The sequence below is a fragment of the Bos javanicus genome, chromosome 26 (genome assembly GCF_032452875.1).
Source record: "Bos javanicus breed banteng chromosome 26, ARS-OSU_banteng_1.0, whole genome shotgun sequence".
NCBI classification, from domain to species: Eukaryota; Metazoa; Chordata; class Mammalia; order Artiodactyla; family Bovidae; genus Bos; species Bos javanicus.
Window position 1 is genome coordinate 15,408,419 of NC_083893.1, and position 22,585 is coordinate 15,431,003.

The following is a 22,585-nucleotide window of genomic DNA, read 5'->3' on the forward strand; positions in this document are numbered from 1 at the left end:
TAATTAAAAATAGCTTGTAACATGAGCTCTAGGTACCCCATCTAAAGAGTGGCAGTAGGCTGCTTGGGGAAGCCCATTATATTTTTGATGCATTGATTGGGTAAAACAAGACCTTCAAGGAAGAGGCTCCGGGTCCTTCCCACTTTTCTGTTTTCATTGCACAGCTTCCAAAAATGTGCTGCTTTGACCTAGTATGAGAACTTCCCAACTCCAGGATGAATTGTCCAAGATGGTTCTACTGCTTTTGCTGCAGTTAGCCTTAGTGAAGGCAGAATAGTCTCCAGGTGCCAGCCAACCCATGACCTTCCGTCTCTCTCCAAAATGAGACTCCTCCCTCTCTCCTCCACTTTCTCCCTGGCCTCACTTCCCTGGACAGAGTCCTCTTTTAAAGACTGTGACATTCTCTAGGGAGGCTTCACTCATGACTGGAATTCATACTGATTTCTGTCATCTCTGTCTTCATTTTTTATCTATTGCACAATCAGTACACACTATTGAGTGATTCTCCCACTTTTTAACTGGTTAGCCTGGAGAATCCCAGGGACAGGGGAGCCTGATGGGCTGCCGTCTATGGGGTCGCACAGAGTCGGATATGACTGAAGCGACTTAGCAGCGGCAGCAGCAGACTATACTATTCAGTGTTCTATGATAATAGCTCATATCTAAGTTTTCCCCTTGTGGCTCTGTAGTAATAAATGACTTCCCTGTAGGCAGAGGTTGTGCCTGGAGAACTCTCATTTGACAAATAACACATGATCCAGGGCCCATTATGTCTAATATCTCCATATTTCTGGAACAGCAACAAGGAGAGAAGGGGCAATTTGCAAGCTAATTAGAACCACCAGGGAACCACCAGCCACCCAACGCAGAGGTCTTTCAACTTAAATATTATCTCTGAGGATATCAGGCATTGTTTTAGGCAAAGATTTTAAATCTCAATAAATAGTTATGAAGTGGCAAAAAAGAGATTTTATATATATATATATGTATATGTATATATCCTGTGTACACAGAGATGTGTATATACATTTGCCTACATGTATTCGTATGTATGTGGAAAGAGACAGAGATAAGCACTAGCAGTAGTTCGCTACATCATGTTTATGGATTAGATGCCTCAGTATGGTTGCTGCTAAGTTACTTCAGTCGTGTCCGACTCTGTGCGACCCCATAGACGGCAGCCCACCAGGCTCCCCCGTCCCTGGGATTCTCCAGGCAAGATCACTGGAGTGGGTTGCCATTTCCTTCTCCAATGCATGAAAGTGAAAAGGGAAAGTGAAGTCGCTCAGTCGTGTCCGACCCTCAGAGACCCCACGGACTGCAGCCCACCAGGCTCCTCTGTCCATGGGATTTTCCAGCCAAGAGTACTGGAGTGGGGTGCCATCACCAGGATGCTATTTTTCTCCAAATTGATTAAAACCGATACCAAATAAAGTCCTTGCTGATTGGTGATATTCTTGAGGATTGGGGTAAGGTTTGGGTTTACCACACTAAATAATGTAGTTCTCTGTTCCTTCTCAATTGATGTGGATGAAAGGATGAGAATAGTGTTTGGGGAAGATTTTTCTAAAAATTATATGGGATGGATTGAAAGAGCTTAGAATTTGGGAGACTGGAAGCTCTTAAGTAATCCAGGTCCTAATAGGCAAGGATTAGGCTCAAGGAGCCGTGGACGGGAAAGAGAGTCAGATACCTGTTGAGACCAAATGTTTGCCTAGGTATGTGGCATACACCTAGTGTGTCTATAAGATTCCTTAAGATTGAAGATACAAGGTCTTTGTTTTTCAGAAGTTCTCCACCTATGCAGGGGTCCTGAATTATTAATAACTTCAGTATATTGTGTGCCGTGATATTTTGTGATGGTAAAATGTGGGAAGCACCACAGAAAACACAGATGAGAGCAGTTAAAACTGACAGGTGAGCATCAGCGAGGGCTACAGGGAGGAAATGCTATGTAAGCTGAGTGACAGAGTCTTATTTAAGTTAGAAGGCAGTGGGAAGGGAAATCCAAGTGGTATTAAGTGCAAGCCTAATTCAACAAATGGCAAAAAGGCCAGTGTGACAAGATATCTTTTCTTTGAGGGTATTGGTCAGAGATGAAGTTAGAAAAAAATCAACTGAGACTAAATCAAGAGGGTTAAATGCCATCTTCTGCTGTCTGCTTTTCTGTCTTCTCATCATCTTACCAAAAACGTGAATCTTTTTGTGCATGCATCTTGTGAGTGTCTATACCATAATCCTATCCGCCTCCATTCTTGACTTTAAGTTACATTATACTGTGTCTAATATCTCCATATTTCTGGGACAGCAACAAGGAGAGAAGGGGTGATTTGCAAGCTGATTGTGGAATGTGTTTTTCAGTGACGTTTTCCTTTCCTTGTGAGTTTTATAATTGAAAATTAACCTATATGGACAAGCTTTTTTTATGATCTTGCGTATTACTGTATTGTCAACCTTATCAGTACATTCATTTGGAATTACTTATTTGGGTAACTTTCTCATCTACTTATCAGTAGATTCCTGATGTCTAATATACATAGAGTATAAAGATTAAGATCTCTTTGGGTTTCTGAGTCATAAGTCTAGAAGCGGACTCTGAAACTTTTCTAATAGAGTAGAAGTCATGAAGGGTTATGTCTTTGGGGTCTTGGGAAAGGATCTAGATGGGTGCACCAGTGCCTTTGGGGAGTGTTTTTGAATCTTTGTTTCTTTGTGAATTGTGGAATTTCTGTCATCATAGTTCAGAGAAAGGAGGTCAGGGGGAGGTGGAACAGCAGACATTCGGTGGAGAAGAAAGACTCCACTGAAGACTGACTCATATTGTGCAGAGTTTGAGTGTGATTGTGTGCATACACCTATAACTGTGCACTCCATGTGCCTGTGGTAGGAAGAAGGGGAGGAGAGGGTTGTGCAGACATAATATTTTCTTTAATCTCTTTGCAGAGTGGACTTTGGAGAAGAGTAAGCCTAAGTAAACAACGTGGCATAGTTGTTTGTCTGTCATACACATGATACTCAAAAAGACTCTATAAAATCCTGTCTTTAAGTTAAGAAGCAAATAGAATTATTCGGTTACCAACTTTGATGGTTACCCCAGTGTTTCTTTTCCATGATGGTGAAATTCCTGAGCAGTTTTCACTTGCTGTGATTAGTTGAAATGTTCTCCTACAAGCTTCAGATGAATTCATGGTTATGCATTGTATTTTCTTTATCTTTCTTTACACTGCTCATCCTATGTGAATATGGGTAAAGGGGCTGCTACCTCTTTGTAAAGTTCCACCCCAGACCCCCCTCCAGCAGAACTTTACTGACCCCCTGGTCCTTGGCCATCTTGCTTTCTTTACTGTACAGAATATAATTGGGACTTAATAAATAATTGAGAACTGTCTGATAGATTAGTTTTTGTTGTTGCTGTTACGTCCCACCTCCTTCTAACGCCTACAGTTAGAAAAGACAGTATGCTTGTATTTCATATTCTTCTAATTTTACTATTCTTTATGATACAAAGACTCTGATGCTGGGAGGGATTGGGGGCAGGAGGAAAAGGGGATGACAGAGGATGAGATGGCTGGATGGCATCACCGACTCGATGGACGTGAGTTTGAGTGAACTCCGGGAGTTGGTGATGGGCAGGGAGGCCTGGCGTGCTGCGATTCATGGGGTCACAAAGAGTCGGACACGACTGAGCGACTGAACTGAACTGAACTGATGATACAAAGCACCCCTTCTGGTTTAAGAGCATAAAATTGGAAACATCATAGAAATTAGGGAATATAACTTTCCCTCCAGTTCAGGAACTTTCTGTATAGCTTCCTTGTTACATTAGTCTGTTCTCTTAGGTCATTCAAGTACTTAGAGCCTTATTCATAGAATGAAGGTAACAGTAGTACTCACCTTTGTTAGCAACATATCTGGGTGCCAGTGACAGAAAACCTAAAACAGTGGTGACTTAAGGAAGACAGCATATTATTTTCCTCTCTCCCAAATCCAGGAACAGGCACAGTGGCTTCTGTCTTACTTCCTTGCTATCACAGCATCTAGTTTCATGTTCGCCTTGCAGTCTGGTACCGCTGCTCCAGCTCCAGCCATCATTGCCAGCAGAAAGGAGAAAGAAAAGGACATACTCTCTCTCTTCAAGGACACTGTCCGCAAATAGCAAACCATTCTGCTTATATCTAATTAGCACTGACTTAGTCATATTTGCTACATGTAGCTATGAGGGAGGCTGATAAAGAGATGGCCTTGTACTTGGCTGAAATTCAGAGTTTATATTACTGAGGGATATGGGAACAGATCTGGGGGACAATTAGCAGTCTCTGCCACCCTACTGATAATTTTATGAGATAAAAAATGATGAAATGAGATAATATGTACAATGTGCTTAGAACATGCCTGACATATAATACGTGCTCAGCTAATATGTAAGTATTAGCCATTGTTTTTATGGATAAACATTATAGGCAGTCACTTATTCACTGTATTATTTGTTCAACAGACATTGAGTACCTACTGTGTTGAATACTATACGTCTCCTGTTTAAATCCTTCAATCAACAATCTGGAGGAGACTACTGTCCAAGATAGCTTATTTTTTATGGAATAACTCTAAAAGTTCCATAACTTATTTATCAAAGTAAGTCAAAGCATGCTTCCCAAATAATTCAGTCTTACCCTTTGAAACTATAGAACAAGTCTATTTCCTCCACTCAGTTCGTCAAACGTATGAAGGTGGCTAATAAGCCTCACATTTAGTTTTCTGACCCTAAGCAGGCATTTTTGTTAGCTCATTTATTTAGTATGTGGTTTGGCAAACTTTTTCTGTAAAGGGCTAGATGATAACTATTTCTGGTTTTTCAGGTCACATGTTCTCTGTTGCAGTTTCTCAACTCTACCGTCCTAATGGGAAAGCAGCCCTGGATGTTTTATAAGTGAATGGCTATGGCTGTGTTCCTATAAAATTTGTTGTTGTTGTTTAGTTTCTCAGTTGTGTCCAACCCTTGCAACCCTATGGACTGTAGCTCACTAGGCTCCCCTGTCCATGGGATTTCCCAGGCAAGAATATTGGAGTGGGTTGCCATTTCCTCCTCCAGGGGATCTTCCAGACCCAGGGATCAAACCCACGTTCCTGTGTCTCCTGTGTTGGCAGGTGGATTCTTTATCATTGAACCACTGGGGAAGGAAGTTTCTAACACCAATACAGTATACTAATGCATATATATGGAATTTAGAAAGATGGTAATGATAACGCTGTATGTGAGACAGCAAAAGAGACAGATATATAGAACAGTCTTTTGGACTCTGTGAGGGGGGGATAATTTGGGAGAATCGCATTGAAACATGTATAATATCATATAAGAAACGAATTGCCAGTCCAGGTTCGATGCAGGATGCAGGATGCTTGGGGCTGGTGCACTGGGGTGATTCAGAGGGATGGTATGGGGAGGGAGGTGGGAGGGGGGTTCAGGATTGGGAACACATGTACACCTGTGGCGGATTCGTGTTGATGTATGGCAAAACCAATACAGTATTGTAAAGTAATTAGCTTCTAATTAAAATAAATAAATTTAAATTTAAAAAAAGAAAAAAAAAAAAAACAGATAACAGGCCAGATTTTGGCCTCGTGCTGTGGTTTGCCAGCCCTGTGATTTAGCCTATGCTGCTACTACTGCTGCTAAGTTGCTTCAGTCCATAGAAACTTATAAATAAGATTATTTGTGACTGATATTCTCCTTCTCTGAAGCTGGAAACTTTCTTTGTGTCACTCCTGATTTTTCTTATACATTTCATTTCTTTTTCTTATTACTTTGGTTAAGATTTTCAGCACCCCTTGCATCTCCATAGCATTACTTACTGGCCAATCATTTCCCTAGATACGTTATCCATCATTTCTCACTTGGAAATGCTCTTTGACAAATCTTCTTTTGTTCTACCACACATTGTTTGACCTCCCCCAGGCTGACTCTTCTGTAGTCATCGCACAAATCTGTCCACATTAAGAAAATAAGAATCCTTTTTCCATCCCTTTCTTCTTCAAACCTGTTAGACTTTGATTTTCCTTTGGTGGTGCTTCAGCTTTTCATCACTGAACAGTCTAATACTAACTATAACCTAATCCAACTTCCCTTAAAGACAATTTAGAGGAGGCAGGTAGAAAATTAACATTTACTGATGGACCAGGCACTGCTGACATTTACAATATGTGTGTTTCATTTCAATGTTATAGACATGGGAAGTACAATTTGAGATTGGTCATATAACCAGCTGTTGTCATGCAGCTGAAATACAAGGAGTCAATCCCAGTTACAGAATAGAAATTCAAATCTGACTGGACTGGGGGACTTAAGTGTGTGCATCTGGCAAAAGTAATTCAAAACCATTCACAAATACAGCAGAGTTGCTATACTTTGGTTGTCCTTTCTCATCAAGACATTTGTGAAGCAGAGAATAACAAACATTTGTGCTGAACTTTTGGTTTTCAGAATATTTACTTCGTAATTTTGTGGAGTAGGTGATTTTATTTCAGTTTTGCAGGAAAGGAAATCAAACCACAAAATGATTAAAATGTTTGCTGGAATTGCCAGCCACCAATGCCTTACTGCTTCTAGGAGAGTCCACAATTGCTTTTCTCAGAAAAGTTCATTGCACCTCTTTTCTAGCTAACTCCTTGTCTTTCAGACCTCAGCTCAGTCCTCATCTTCTCCAGGAAACACTTTCTGCAGTCACCTCCACTTTGTGCCCACCGTCTGATTTAGATGCCCTTTCTACATCTTAAACAAGGTCATCACCCTCTTTGCACTGAACCTGAACTGACGATGTGTTAGCTTATAAGGAAATCAGGGGCACGTCCCTGCCTCATTTAACTTTGTACTCAATAAATAAATATTTGTCAAGTAAAGGAATGCCCTGAGATGGCGCCAAGTCAGTGCTGCAGGGAGTCATTTCCTTGTGATGCTTCTCTGTTCTGATTATACCTGGAGGCAAAACAGAAACCTCAGCCTTCCAGAGACAAACAAAAGAGGATCCTCCCAGAAGCCACTGATCTCTGCAGCCAGGGAACATCAGAAATTCAAATCTAGGGGGTTTCGGACTAGAAAGCACAGAAAGCAGCATCACTGTGGTGAAGAGCGCAGGTTCTAGAGTCAGGCTTCTTAGATTTGAATCCTGACTTCACCATTTTCCAGCTGTGTGATCTTTGGCAAGTGACTTAGCTTTTCTACGCTTGGGTTTTTGTTAAACGTGGGTAATGATGGAACTTCGGTATATTAGTTATCTATGGCTGTGCGACAAATTACCCCCAAACTGTGTGCCTCATAACAATAAACCTTTATTATCTCACAGTTTCTGTGGGTCAGGAATTTGGAAGGCGCTCAGGTGAGTGCTTCTGGCTCAGGGTTGCTCATTAGGTGACAGTCAAGGTGTCGACTGAGGTTCCTGTCATATGGAACCTTGGCTGAGGCTGGAGGATCTCCTTCCAAGATGGCTCACTCAAGCAGCTTTTGGCAGGAGGCCATAGTTCTTCCCACCAGCAACTCTCATTATGGGAAAATAATTGATTTCCCCCAGAGAAAGCAAGAGAGGAAGCCCCAAGGAGAAACTCCAGTGACTTTTATGACCTATTTTCAGAACATACACTGTTACTTCCACCACATTCTCTATGCTAGAAGGAAGTTGCTAAGTGTGGCCCACATTCGAGGAAAGGGGAATTAGGCTCCACCTTTTGAAAGGAGTATCGTAGAATTTGTGGATGTGTTTTAAAACCACACACTATCTTATAGAGTTGAGTGAGAATTGCATGAGATAAGAATCGCAAAGTGCTTAATAGGACTTCAGCAGCATCTACCTTGAATTACCTTCCTCATGGATTAGAAAGGACAAATGAACCTGTCAGTCTGAAGGCTTTCACTTGAAAAATTATTCTATAAAATGGAGCAAAGATATCAGAATTAAGCTGATGCCATTAGCAATTAAAGTATTCAGTATAGTTCTTGGCATGAAAAGTTGTTCATGTTTTGAATTTTTAAAAGCGAGTAAAAACAGCATGTACAGTGTGATCTGGTATTTGTGCGATTATATACTTATATCTCTCTATGTTGATACATAGGGAGCATTCTAGAATGAGGTGCCTCATAGTATTAATCATGGTTATCTCTGGGTGGTAGAATTTGTGTTAAGGTAAACACAAAATTGTGTGTTTATGCTTTGTTTGAATTGTTTTACACCGAGCATAAATCTACAAAAATAAGGGAGGCATTTTCCAAAGAAAATAAAAAAGAAACTAAGCTGGAAAGAAGACATGAAAGGTGGAAAGGTTTAGCCTGTTGAGCCAGAATGTTGCTTCTCTAAGTGGACTAGTTTATTCCCTGTGGTGTATCTGATTGATAGGCTATCCTCTGATCCTTCAAGTTTGTTGTGAAGACTTGTATTTGCTGAGAGCAGGTGAGAGTTTTGTGGCTGTGTTTTGCTTGATGGGACATATATTAAGAGAAGAAGGGAAAAGTGTGGAGAAGCAAGGAGAAGAGGGACATCTGTGTGGCAAAGAGCAAAGACAGACCAAACCCAGTGTTGACACCAGAGCCTGAATGCTCATAAGTTGCCTTGGGAAGAACAACTTTACCCATAAAAGAGCGATATACTTGTGATGGGCACTCTGTCAGCCCAGAGGGCCTTGAATATCTTCTATAATTGCACTTGTTGCATTGAACTGAAATCTGTTCAATTCTCCCTCCCTCTTAACAGACTTGCAAGCAGATCCTGGCTATCTAGCTCCCAACATAGAGCAGGGTTTAATAATCTGAAGAATAAAATAGCTTAAATTATTTTTAAAAATAATGTCATTCACCATTGAAAATGTTTATGTCTCCTAACATTCAACTGAGTAATTTATTCAAATGAAAGAGGGAGGTAAAATGTGTATATTTTATGGGAAAAATTGGAGAAACTACCCAAAGATGCTTTTTGAAAGGTTTAAATCTATCATTTGTTTCCCATTAGTCACATCTGTTCTTTTCCTTTTTTCTGTCTTGTTTTTTTAGTTACTTGAAAAAAAAAATTAAGATTCTAACGTTTTTACTTTCTTTCTGTATTTTTGGTTAAAGTGATAGCATTGGGGCTTATAGTATACATCTTAAGCTTATGACAACCTGACTTTAAGTAATATTACAGGGCTTCCCTGATAGCTCAGGTGGTAAAGAATCTGCCTGCAGTGCAGGAGACCCTGGTTCGATTTCTGGGTCAGGAAGATCCCCTGGAGAAGAGATAGGCTACCCTCTCTAGTATTCTTGGGCTTACCTTGTGGCTCAGCTGGTAAAGAATCTGCCTGCAATGTGGGAGACCTGGGTTCCATCTCTGGGTTGAGAAAATCCCCTGAAGAAGGGAAAGGCTACCACTCTAGTATTTTGGCCTAGAGAATTCCATGGACTGTATAGTCCATGGGGTCACAAAGAGCTGGACACGACTTTTACTTCACTTCACCCAAATTCATGTAGAAAACAGTCTTATATTAATATATTTCCATTTCTTCTCTTTTGACCTTTGTGCTGTTAATGTCATACATTTTACTTCTAAATTTGTTAGTAACTGTATAGTCATTGTTATTACTTTTACTTTAAATGGTCAATTCAGTTCAGTTCAGTTCAGTCGCCCAGTTGTGTCCGACTCTTTGCGACCCCATGAATCACGGCACGCCAGGCCTTCCTGTCCATCACCATCTCCCGGAGCTCACTCGGACTCACGTCCATTGAGTCGGTGATGCCATCTAGCCATCTCGTCCTCTGTCATCCCCTTCTCCTCCTGCCCTCAATCCCTCCCAGCATCAGGGTCTTTTACAATGAGTCAACTCTTCACATGAGCTGGCCAAAGTATTGGAGTTTCAGCTTTAGCATCAGTCCTTCAATGAACACCCAGGACTGATTTCATTTAGGATGGACTGGTTAGATCTCCTTGCAGTCAAAGGGACTTTCAACAGTCTTCTCCAACACCACAGTTCAAAAGCATCAATTCTTCAGTGCTCAGCTTCTTTACAGTCCAACTCACACATCCATACATGACCACTGGAAAAACCATAGCCTTGACTAGATTGACCTTTGTTGACAAAGTAATATCCCTGCTTTTCAATATGCTATCTAGGTTGGTCATAACTTTCCTTCCAAGGACTAAGTGTCTTTTAATTTCATGGCTGTAATCACCATCTGCAGTGATTTTGGAGCCCAGAAAAATAAAGTCAGCCACTGTTTCCACTGTTTCCCCATCTATCTGCCATGAAGTGATGAGACAAGATGCCATGATCTTAGTTTTCTGAATGTTGAGCTTTAAGCCAACTTTTTCACTCTCCTCTTTCACTTTCATCAAGAGGCTTTTGAGTTCCTCTTCACTTTCTGCCATAAGGGTGGTGTCATCTGCATATCTGAGGTTATTGATATTTCTCCCGGCAATCTTAATTCCAGCTTGTGCTTCTTCCAGCCCAGCGTTTCTCATGATGTACTCTGCATATAAGTTAAATAACCAGGGTGACAGTATACAGCCTTGATGTACTCCTTTTCCTATTTGGAACCAGTCTGTTGTTCCATGTCCAGTTCTAACTGTTGCTTCCTGACCTGCAAACAGGTTTCTCAAGAGGCAGGTCAGGTGGTCTGGTATTCCCATCTCTTTCAGAATTTTCCACAGTTGATTGTGATCCACAGAGTCAAAGGCTTTGGCATAATCAATAAAGCAGAAATAGATGTTTTTCTGGAGCTCTCTTGCTTTTTCAATGATCCAGCGGATGTTGGCAATTTGATCTCTGGTTCCTCTGCCTTTTCTAAAACCAGCTTGAACATCTGGAAGTTCACAGTTCACATACTGCTGAAGCCTGACTTGGAGAATTTTGAGCATTACTTTACTAGCGTGTGAGATGAGTGCAATTGTGTGATGGTTTGAGCATTCTTTGGCATTGCCTTTCTTTGGGATTGGAATGAAAACGGACCTTTTCCAGTCCTGTGGCCACTGCTGAGTTTTCCAAATTTGCTGGCATATTGAGTGCAGCCCTTTCACAGCATCATCTTTCAGGATTTGAAACAGCTCAACTGGAATTCCATCACCTCCACTAGCTTTGTTTGTAGTGATGCTTTCTAAGGCCCACTTGACTTCACATTCCAAGATGTCTGGCTCTAGGTGAGTGATCACACCACTGTGATTATCTGGGTCATGAAGATCTTTTTTGTACAGTTCTTCTGTGTATTCTTACCACCTCTTCTTAATACCTTCTGCTTCTGTTAGGTCCATACCATTTCTGTCCTCTATAGAGCTCATCTTTGCATGAAATGTTCCCTTGGTATCTCTAATTTTCTTGAAGAGTTCTCTAGTCTTTCCCATTCTGTTGTTTTCCTCTATTTCTTTGCACTGATCGCTGAGGAAGGCTTTCTGATCTCTCCTTGCTATTCTTTGGAACTCTGCATTCAGATGCTTATATCTTCCCTTTTCTCCTTTGCTTTTCATTTCTCTTCTTTTCACAGCTATTTGTAAGGCCTCCTCAGACAGCCATTTTGCTTTTTTGCATTTCTTTTCCATGGGGATGGTCTTGATCCCTTCTCCTGTACAATGTCATGAACCTCTGTCCATACTTCATCAGGCATTCTACCTATCAGATCTAGTCCCTTAAATCTATTTCTCACTTCCACTGTATAATCATAAGGGATTTGATTTAGGTCATACCTGAATGGTCTAGTGGTTTTCCCTACTTTCTTCAGTTTAAGTCTGAATTTGGCAATAAGGAGTTCATGATCTGAGCCACAGTCATCTCCCAGTCTTGCTTTTGCTGACTGTATAGTGCTTCTCCATCTCTGGCTGCAAATAATATGATCAGTCTGATTTAGATGTTAACCATCTGGTGATGTCCATGTGTAGAGTCTTTTCTTGTGTTGTTGGAAGAGGGTGTTTGCTATGATTAGTGCATTTTCTTGGCAAAACTCTATTAGCCGTTGCCCTGCTTCATTCCGTACTCCAAGGCCAAATTTGCCTGTTACTCCAGGTGTTTCTTGACTTCCTAGTTTTGCATTCCAGTCCCCTATAATGAAAAGGACATCTTTTTTGGGTGTTAGTTCTAAAAGGTCTTGTAGGTCTTCATAGAACCATTCAACTTCAGCTTCTTTAGCATTACTGGTTGGGGCATAGGCTTGGATTACCATGATATTGAATGGATTGCCTTGGAAATGAACAGAGATCATTCTGTCGTTTTTGAGGTTGCCTCCAAGTACTGCATTTCGGACTCTTTTTGTTGACCATGATGGCTACACCATTTCTTCTGAGGGATTCCTGCCTGCAGTAGTAGATATAATGGTCATCTTAGTTAAATTCACCCATTCCAGTCCATTTTAGTTTGCTGATTCCTAGAATGTCGATGTTCACTCTTGCCATTTCCTGTTTGACCACTTCCAATTTGCCTTGATTCATGGACCTGACATTCCAGGTTCCTATGCAATATTGCTCTTTACAGCATCAGACCTTGCTTCTATCACCAGTCACATCCACAACTGGGTATTGTTTTTGCTTTGGCTCTAACCCTTCATTCTTTCTGGGGTTATTTCTCCACTGATCTCCAGTAGCATATTGGGCACATACTGACTTGGGGAGTTCCTCTTTAAGTGTCCTATCATTTTGCCTTTTCATACTGTTCATGGGGTTCTCAAGGCAAGAAAACTGAAGTGGTTTGCCATTCCCTTCTCCAGTGGACTACATTCTCAATTAGTTATTTAAAATGTAAGGAAAATTGTATTTATCTACATATTTAACATTTTTCATACTCTGTTTCTTTTTGTAGATCCAGATTTCTATCTAGCATATTTCTTCTACCTAAAGGACTTTATTTACCATTTCTTATTTTAGTGAGCCTTTTTTTTTTTTTTGACTGCATGGCTTGTGGGATCTTAGTTTCCCAACCAGGGATTGAACCCATGCCCCTTCAGTGGAAAGATGGATTCCTAATCACTGGACCTTCAGGAAAGTCCGTTTTTATCTTTGTTATATGTAAGTTTACCCTTGATGAATTCTTTCAGCTTTTGTATGTCTAAAAGTCTTTATTTCATTTTGTTTTCAAAAAATATTTTTGTTGGGTATAGAATTCTAATTTGGCAACCCACTCCAGTATTCTAGCCTGGAGAATCCTGTGGACAGAGGAGCCTGGTGGGGTGCTATCTATCAGGTCGCACAGAGTCAGACATGACTGAAGCGACTTAACGTGCATTGCATGCATTGTAGAAGAAAATGGCAACCCACTCCAGTATTTTTGCTTGGAGAATCCCAGGGACAGAGGATCCTGGTGGGCTGCTGTCTGTGGGGTTGCACGGAGTCAGACATGACTGAAGTGGCTTAGCAGCAGCAGCATATATATATATATATTTTTTTAAGTTTTTTTTTAATAAACTTTTTTTTTTATTTTTTAATAAACTAAATTGGCTTGCCTTGTTCCTAATGAGAAGCCTGCTAGCATCCCTATGTTTTCTCCACTCTACTTTATGTGTCTTCCTTCTCTAATTTCCTTGGCTTTATTGAAGTCTCAACTTCTTTTTAAATTAGACACACTGTTTGGTTTCATCTGAGTCCCTCCTCCTCCCCAGTAGCCTAAAAACTCAAAAGGTATAAGCTAGGGCATTTATAGAACTCACCTTATTTATTTATTCTTCTTTCTGGAATTACTATTCTATGTTGCCTGTTATTCAGTATCTCAAAACGATTATTTCATTATTTTTTCTGACTTTTTTCAGTTGTTTAAGGAAGAAGGATAAACCTGATCTCTGTTATTCTGTACTGGCTGGAAACAGAAGTTTGAAATATTGAATAAAAAAATAAGTACTTAAAACCAACTTCTGATTCATATTTTGCAGTAGCTTAGAATTATGAGGTCATTTTTAAAAATTTGTTTAGTGTTTGACATTATCTCTTTTTCTTACAGGATACATTCAAACTGGATTTTTAAATCATTGTAAGCCAGTGATGGATCAGAAGTTACAGAATGCAATGCCGAATAAAAGTCTCCGAAAGAATTGCTTCAAAGAACCGAAGAAAGAAAATTGATCTATTTCCTTAATACCTTGATCTAGAAAAACATACTGCACATGGTAGGAACTGATAACTGGGAAAGTTTATTTTGGTCTTAATATACCTAAATGAGAGGAACTGGTCACTTTGTTTCTCAGAGGGCTTATACACCTGAGATTATGTTAAAAACCAGTAGTTTCATTAACATCTTGACATGATCACAGGAGAGGAGAAACAGAGTGCTAGCTGAAACCCTGCACCCGGTCAAGATGACTTCTGAAGAAATGGCAGGTTCTGTTCTCAGACCTGTGAGTCAGAGAAAAGTGATCTCTGCTCAGTCAACTGTAGATGAAAGTAATGATAAGGTCTCGGGCATCAGTGTTCCGAAGTCTCATCCTGTCAAGCAGAGTGGGGAGACTTCTCATACCATCTCGCAACCGACCAAACTTACAGAAGAATCTTCTGGAAGCAACGCGCCCCAGATTTTCTCAGTAGCAAGGGAGAAAATAACCAGTGACGAGAACAGTAATGAAAAGTGCTGGGAGAAAAGCATGCCAGATTCTGTGAAAAACCTTAACATTAACTGCAACAGCATATTGAAAAACCATCAGCACGGCCCTCCTCAGAGCCAGTTTTATGAAACGTGCAATTCTATCACAGAGGAAGGTCTGTGTTTGGAAACTGGAATCCCTTCTTCACTGGAAGGAAAGGTGTTCCCTGGAATTCAACTGGAAATAGACACATCTCCCATGGGCATGAGTCCATTAGGAACTCAGTCGGCCATCATAGAGACAAGCAGGGCACACCCTGAAAGCAACATGGCAGTGTTTCACTTGCGTTACGAAGTTGACAGAAGAATGTCAGACAGTTTCTGTCCCCTGTCAGATAACTTGATTTTGGATGATTGTGGAAACTGTGTACTACCTGCCGTTGGTGAGGAACAAGAGAAAAATTACATGGCATATACTTGCAAACTGATGGAATTGACAAATAACTGTGACAATAAGAATAGGCAGCTGCAGTGTGATCATTGTGACCCCTTGAATGACAAATACTTGTGCTTTGAAGGCTCTTGCCCAAAGGCCAATGTGGTATGTTCAAGTGACAGCTTTTGCAGGGAGGATTTTACTGACAGTCCACCTGCCAAGACCTTTCTGAGCCATTTTGAGGACTTCCCCGATAATTGTGAAGAGGTAGAAGAAGAATTGTTCAAAAATAAAAAGGAGCGGTCTGCTTGGTTAGTGAGGAGATTTTGCAAAAATGACAAGGAAGTTAAGAAATCTGTGTTTACTGGGACAAGGGCAATTGTGAGAACTTTGCCTTCTGGTCACATTGGACTGGAGGCTTTGAGTTACATTGATCAGAAGAAAAATGGTCTCTTATTGCCTCCTGGGAGAGTCATGGAACGGCTGTCAACAGTGGTGGTTAGGCAAGATGGTTCCCAAGGTCTGTCAGAAGCCCAGTGGTATCCGGTAAGAGTTAAAGTTTCTTTTAATCCATTTTTCGAAGTTGGTTTTTTAAAACTCGAAATCTCCATTGTCTTAATTCATGGGAAATGTTCAGTTCTGGCCAATGATTCTTAGGGGAAGCATTTATAGTTACTGGAAATTAGTAGACCTAACAGATACTGGAATTGATACCTGTCAAGACTGAGTTAATTCCACAGCAACATAAGTCACAAAATACACGTAAATATGCGCTCAGAGAAGTTAGGGAGAGTCCCTGATTACTGTATGCGGGCTTATAAAACAGAAACTCCTGGGAGTGGGAAAATGGTTCTGTCAACTGATTATTCAGCTGTATCCTTCAGAGATACATCTGTCCTCTTCTGCCATGGAGTTCATCATTGTTTTTAGGTTGCAAGGCTTAAAAGAACTTAAATCTCATTTTCTCTGTTCAATTCCTCTAGCCAGTGTTTCCTGTTTCTTCCCTCTTAACCCTTTTTATGCCATGGCCCTCTTTGGCTATTTGGTGAAGTCTTTGGGTTGAGAAGAACACTTTTAAATGCATCAAATGAAATACAAAGGATCATAAAGGACACAGATTATGTGGATAGACATATATCAAGATATTTTTGAAATTGTAATATAGGAGGATACTTCTTTATTAACACACTAAATAATGGCAGCTAATGATGAGATAACTACCATAACTTCCAGGTAGTGAAGAATGTTAGTAGGGAATGGTTTACCTGGGATTTTCCCAGTTTTAGCACTGCAAGTCCCATGTTCTGGGAAGCCGCTCAGTCTTGGACAAACCAAGACAAACGAATTAATTAGTTACCTTAGTTGTAAATACTATTTTAGAGTCTCTTCCATGACTATAATATATGGCAATATCTGTGATTTCTATTGGTGACAAAATCACAGGTACTGCTAGTGTTACTGAAGTTTGTTGCTTACATTCATAATGGGAGGAAATGCTAAACTTCTATTTGAGGTTAATAAAAGAACTTATTCTCATCCAAATTTCTGGACTCTCTGAGTTCTATCCATAGTTCCCCCTCTTTAAGATCCCTGCTCTGGAAACGCACACAAGTAGTTGCCCACTCTTGGACCTGATCTTGGCATCAGAAGCCAGCACCATGTGTTCTCTTGTGTTTGTTTGTTTGTTTTCCTTCTGTGGCTAAGTAGCCCTACTTCCTTCAACTGATGTTAGTGGAGAAGCTGTTTCTATAACTTTTGCATTCCAGTTTTACACAATTCCTTAAAACCTGGTCCTAAAAATAAACCCAATCTAAAAGAACATCCTTTTATTGAACTATGACTAGCATATTTTTATTTTCATCATCATCAATTGTGGGAACTAATATTTATTGTGAATTTACATATGCTAGGCACTGGACTGAATAACTTACACACTTCATTTCATGAAATCATCTCAACTACCTTCTGATGTGGTCTGATTATTCACCCCATTGTATCATTAAGAAAACAGAGGCTCAAGGAAATTCTATACCTTCAGTTCAGTTCAGTGCAGTTGCTCACTTGTGTCTGACTCATCCATGCCCCATGGATTGTGGCGTGCCAGGCCTCCCTCTCCATCACCAACTCCCGGAGCTTGTTCAAACTCATGTCCATTGAGTTGGTAATGCCATCCAGCCATCTCATCCTCTCTTGTCCGCTTCTCCTTTTCAATCTTTCCCAGCATCAGGGTCTTTTCTAAAGAGTCAGTTCTTTGCATCAGGTGGCCAAATTGTTGGAGTTTCAGCTTTACCATCAGTCCTTCCCATGAATATTCAGGACTGATTTCCTTTAGAATGGACTGGTTGGATCTCCTTGCAGTCCAAGCGACTCTCAAGTCTTTTCCAACACCACAGTTCAAAAGCATCAATTCTTCGGCGCTCAGCTTTCTTTATAGTCCAACTCTCATATCCATACATGACCACTGGAAAAACCATAGCTTTGACTAGACAGACCTTGGTTGAAAAATAATGTCTCTGATGTTTAATATGCTGTCTAGGTTGGTCATAACTTTTCTTCCAAGGAGCAAGCATCTTTTAATTTCATGGCTGCAGTCACCATCTGCAGTGATTTTGGAGCCCAAGAAAATAAAGTCAGCCACTGTTTCCACTGTTTCTCCATCTATTTGCCGTGAAGTGATGGGACCAGATGCCATGATCTTCATTTTCTGAATGTTGAGTTTTAAGCCAGCTTTTTCACTCTCTTCTTTCACTTTCTTCAGGAGGCTCTTTAGTTCCTCTTTGCTTTCTGCCATAAGGGTGGTATCATCTGCATATCTGAGGTTATTGATATTTCTCTGGGCGGTGAACACTGTGTGTAATGACCATGACAGACCCAGTGAAAACCAAATCATCTATCACTAATATTCATGCCCACAAGCATTCAAAACAGAAAAATAGAGCTGTGCAGAACAACAAGGGAATTCAATATATACTGATCAAGAAAGATGTTCAAGAAGATAACAAATGAAAAAAATATAAAGCACAAGTTTCCAACCATCTTCTATTGAGGTATAATGCACACATCATTTTAAAGTGTACAAATCCGTGCTTTTTAGTACAGTCACAAGATGGTGCACCCATCACAACTATCTAATTCCAAAATAATTTTAACACCTCAAAAAGAAACTCCTGGGGCTTTCTTGATGGCGCAGTCGTAAAGAATCTGCCTGCCAATGAAGGAGACATGGGTCCAATCCCTGATCTGGGAAGATCCCACGTACTGAAGAGTAGCTGAGCCCATGCACCACAATTATTGAGCCTGTGCCCTAGAGCCCAGGAACCACAACTTCTGAAGCCCCCGCACCCTAGAGTCTGGGCTGCACAGCAAGAGAAGCCACTGCAAAGACAGGCCTGCATACCACAGCTACAGAGTACCCCTGCTCACCGCGATTAGAAAAAAAGCCCAAGCAGCGATGAAGACCCAGCACAGCCAAAAATAAAGATAAATAAGTAAATAAGAAACCTCTTAACCATTAGTGACCACTCTCTATTCCTCCCCTTCCCCTGGCGACCACTAATCTGCTTTTGGTCCCTGTGGATTGCCAATTCTGGACATTTCCTACAAGATCTGACTTCTTGTGACTGGATTCTTTCACCTAGCATCATGTTTTCCAGGCTCATCCATGTCATGACATATATCAGAACTATATTCTTTTTTATGACCAAATAATATTCTTCTATATGGATGTACCAGATTTACTCATCCATTCATTAGTTAAAGGACGATGGGTTGTTTCCACTTTGGGGCTGTTATGAATGATGCTGCTATGAATGTTCCTGGACAAGTTTTAGAGTGAACATATATTTTCATTCCTCCTGGTAAGATACTTAGGACTGGGATTATTGGGTCATATGGTAATGTCATGTTTAACATCTTGGGGAAGGAACAAAATGTTTTCTAAAACCACTGCTCCATTTTATATTCTCAGTAGTAATACATGAGAATTCTAGTGTCTCCACATCCTCACCAACACTTGTTACTATTCATTTCATTTATGAAAGCTATCTCAGTGGGTGTGACCTGGTAATTCATTGTGGTTTCAATTTGCATTTCCTTAATAACTAACGCCGTTGAAAAGTTTTCCATTTCCTTGTTGGCCATTTATATATCGTCTTTGGAGAAATATCAATTCAGATCCTTTCCCCATTAACGAAAATGGATTTTTTTGCCTATTTACTGTTGCATTGCAAGGCTTCTTCATATATTCTTACCAGATACATGATTTGCAAATATATTCTTTTGGTATGCTTTTGCCTTTTTGATACTGTGCACTGATGCTCAGAACATTTTAATTCTGATGAAGTCAACAGTTTACCTACTTTTTTTCCTTTGGTTGCTTGTGCTTTTAGTGTCATATGTAAGAAATGATTTCCTAATTCATGAAGACTTACACCTATGTTTCCTTCCCGGATTTTAATAGTCTTTGCTGTTGTTGCTGTTCAGCCGTTGTGTCTGGCTCTTGGCAACCCCATGGATTGCAGCACGCCAGGCTTCCCTGTCCTTCACTACCTCCCAGAGTTTGCTCACACTCATGTCCATTGAGTCAGTGATGCCATCCAGCCATGTCATCCTCTGTCATCTCGTTTTCCTCCTACCCTCAATCTTTTCCAGCATCAGGGTCTTTTCCAGTGAGTCAGCTCTTCACATCAGGTGGCCAAAGTATTGGAGCTTCAGCCTCAACATCAGTCCTTTCAGTGAATATTCAGGGATGATTTCCTTTAGCATTGACTGGTTTGATCTTGCTGTCCAAGGGACTCTTGAGAGTCTTCTCCAGCACCACAGTTCAAAAGCATCAATTCTTTGGCACTCAGCCTTCTTTATGTTCCAACTCTCACATCTGTACATGACTACTGGCAAAACTATAGCTTTGACTATATGAAACTTTGTTGGCAAAGTGATGTCTCTGCTTTTTAATACAATGTCTAGGTTTGTCATAGCTTTTCTTCCAAGGAGGCAAGTGTCTTTTAATGTCATGGCTGTAGTCACTGTCTGCAGTGATTTTGAAGCCCAGAAAAATAAAATCTCCCACTGTTTCCATTCTTTCCCCAGTAATTTGCCGTGAAGTGATGGGACCAGATGCCGTGATCTTAGTTTTTTGAATGTTGAGTTTTAAGCCAGCTTTTTCACTCTCCTCGTTTACCTGCATCAAGAGGCTCTTTAGTTCCTCTTCACTGTCTGCCATTAAAGTGGTATCATCTGCATACCTGAGGTTGTTGCTATTTCTCCAGGCAATCTTGATTTCCAGCTTGTGATTCATCCAGCCTGGCATTTCACCTGATGTACTTTGCATAGAAGTTAAACAAGCAGGGTGACAGTATACAGCCTTGATGTACTCCTTTCCGAAATTTAACCAGTCTGTTGTTCCATGTCCAGTTCTAACTGTTTCTTCTTGACTTGCATACAGTTTTCTCAGGAGGCAGGCAAGGTGGTCTGGTATTCACGTCTCTTTAAGAATTTTCCAGTTTGTTGTGATCCACATAGTCAAAAGCTTTAGCACAGTCAATGAAGCAGAAGTAGATGATTTCCTGCAATTGTCTTGCTTTTTCTATGATCCAATGGATTTTTGCAATTTGATCTCTGGTTCCTCTGCCTTTTCCAAATCCAGTTTGTACATTTGTGAATTTTCAGTTCACGTACTGTTGAAGCCTAGCTTGAAGGATTTCGAGCATTTCTTTGAAAGCATGTGAAATGAGCACAGTTGTACGGTAGTTTGAACATTCTTTGGCGTTGCCCTTCTTTGGGATTGAAATGAAAACGGACATTTCCCAGTCCTGTGGCAATTGCTGAGTTTTCCAAATTTGCTGGCATATCGAGTGCAGCACATTAATGGCATCATCTTTTAGGATATGAACTAGCTCAGCTGGAATTCCATCACCTCCACTAGGTTTGTTTGTAGTAATGCTTCTTAAGGCCCACTTGACTTCACACTCCAAGGTGTCTAGCTCTAGGTGAGTGACAACACCATCGTGGTTATCCTGGTCACTAAGACCTTTTTTTATACAGTTCTTCCATGTATTCTTGCCACCTCTTCTTAGTATCTTCTGCTTCTGTTAGGTCCTTGCCATTTCTGTCCTTTATTGTGCCCATCTTTGCATGAAATGTTCCCTTGGTTTCTCTAATTTTCTTGAAAAGATCTCTAGTCTTTCCCATTGTATTGTTTTCCTCTATTTCTTTGCATTGTTCACTTAAGAAGGCTTTCTTATCTCTCCTTGCTACTTTTTGGAACTCTGTACTCAGCTGGGTGTATCTTTTCCTTTCTTCTTTGCCTTTCATTTCTCTTCTTTTCTCAGCTATTGGTAAGGCCTCTTCAGACAACCATTTTGCCTCCTGACATTTCTTTTTCTTTGGGATGTTTTTGGTCACCACCACCTGTACAATGTTACGAACTTCTGTCCATAGTTCTTCAGGCAGTGTGTCTATCAGATCTAATCTCTTGAATCTCTTTGTCACTTCCATGGTATAATTATGAGGGTTTTGATTTAGGTCACACCTGAATGGCCTAGTGGCTTTCCCTACTTTCTTCAATATAAGTCCGAATTTGGCAATAAGGAGCTCATGATCTGAGCCACAGTCAGCTCTGGGTCTTGTTTTTGCTGACTGTATAGAGCTTCTCCATCTTCAGCCACAAAGAATATAATCAGTCTGATTTCGGTGGACCATCTGGTGACCTCGATGTGTAGAGTTGTGTCTTGTGTTGTTGGCAGAGGATGTTTGTTATGACCAGTGTGGTCTCTTGGCAAAACTCTGTTAGCCTTTTCCCTGCTTCATTTTATATGCTCCAAGGCCTCACTTGCCTATTACTCCAGGTGTCTCTTGACTGCCTAATTTTGCATTACAGTCCCCTGTGATGAAAAGGACATCCTTTTTTTTTTTTTTTTTGGTGTTAGTTCTAGAAGGTCTTGTATGTCTTCATAGAACTGTTCAACTTCATTCTCTTTGTCATTAGTGGCTGAGGCATAGACTTGAGTTTCTGTGATGTTGAATGGTTTTCCTTGGAAATGAACTGAGATCATTCTGTCATATTTGAGATTGCACCCAAGTACTGCATTTCAGACTCTTGTTGACTCTGAGGGCTGCTCCATTTCTTCTAAGGGAATCTTGCCCATAGTCTTAATGTCTTACTTTCAGATCTTTGATCCATTTTCAGTCTATGTTCGTATGTGGTGTGTGAGTCAGGGGTCAAAATTCATTGGTTTGCTTGTGGATACCTTCCTGCTCCAGCAGCATTTGTTGAAAAGGCTAGTGTTTCCCCACCAGATTTTTTGAGCACTCTGTTTGGTTGATAATCAGTTAACTATTAATGTGAGGGCTTATTTGTGGACTCTCAGTTTTATTCCACTGATTCCTATAGTATCCACATGCCAGTACCACCTAGTCTTGATTACTGTGGCTTTGTAGCAAGTTTTGAAATTGGGAAATGTGAGTCCTCTAACACTATTCTTCTCTTTCGAGACTGTCTTAGCATGCTTCCCTACAAAGGTTAGGATAACCTAGTCAGTTTTTGCAGAGAAGGATTCTGATAGGGACTGCGTTGAACCTAGTTTGCTGTGGGTGGTATTCAGTTCACTTCGGTCGCTCAGTCGTCTCTGACTCTTTGTGAGCCCGTGGACT

General features: G+C 40.6%; 1 protein-coding gene across 1 annotated transcript in view; it reads left to right on the top strand.

The window, feature by feature from the left end:
- PLCE1 (phospholipase C epsilon 1) overlaps window positions 1-22,585 on the top strand; it is a 369,702-nt gene that overhangs the window by 29,070 nt on the left and 318,047 nt on the right. Inside the window, exon 2 of the mRNA XM_061402841.1 lies at window positions 13,924-15,481. Coding sequence (XP_061258825.1) covers window positions 14,279-15,481 — 1,203 coding nt within the window. The 5' untranslated portion in view covers window positions 13,924-14,278. The remainder of the gene's footprint in view (window positions 1-13,923; window positions 15,482-22,585) is intronic.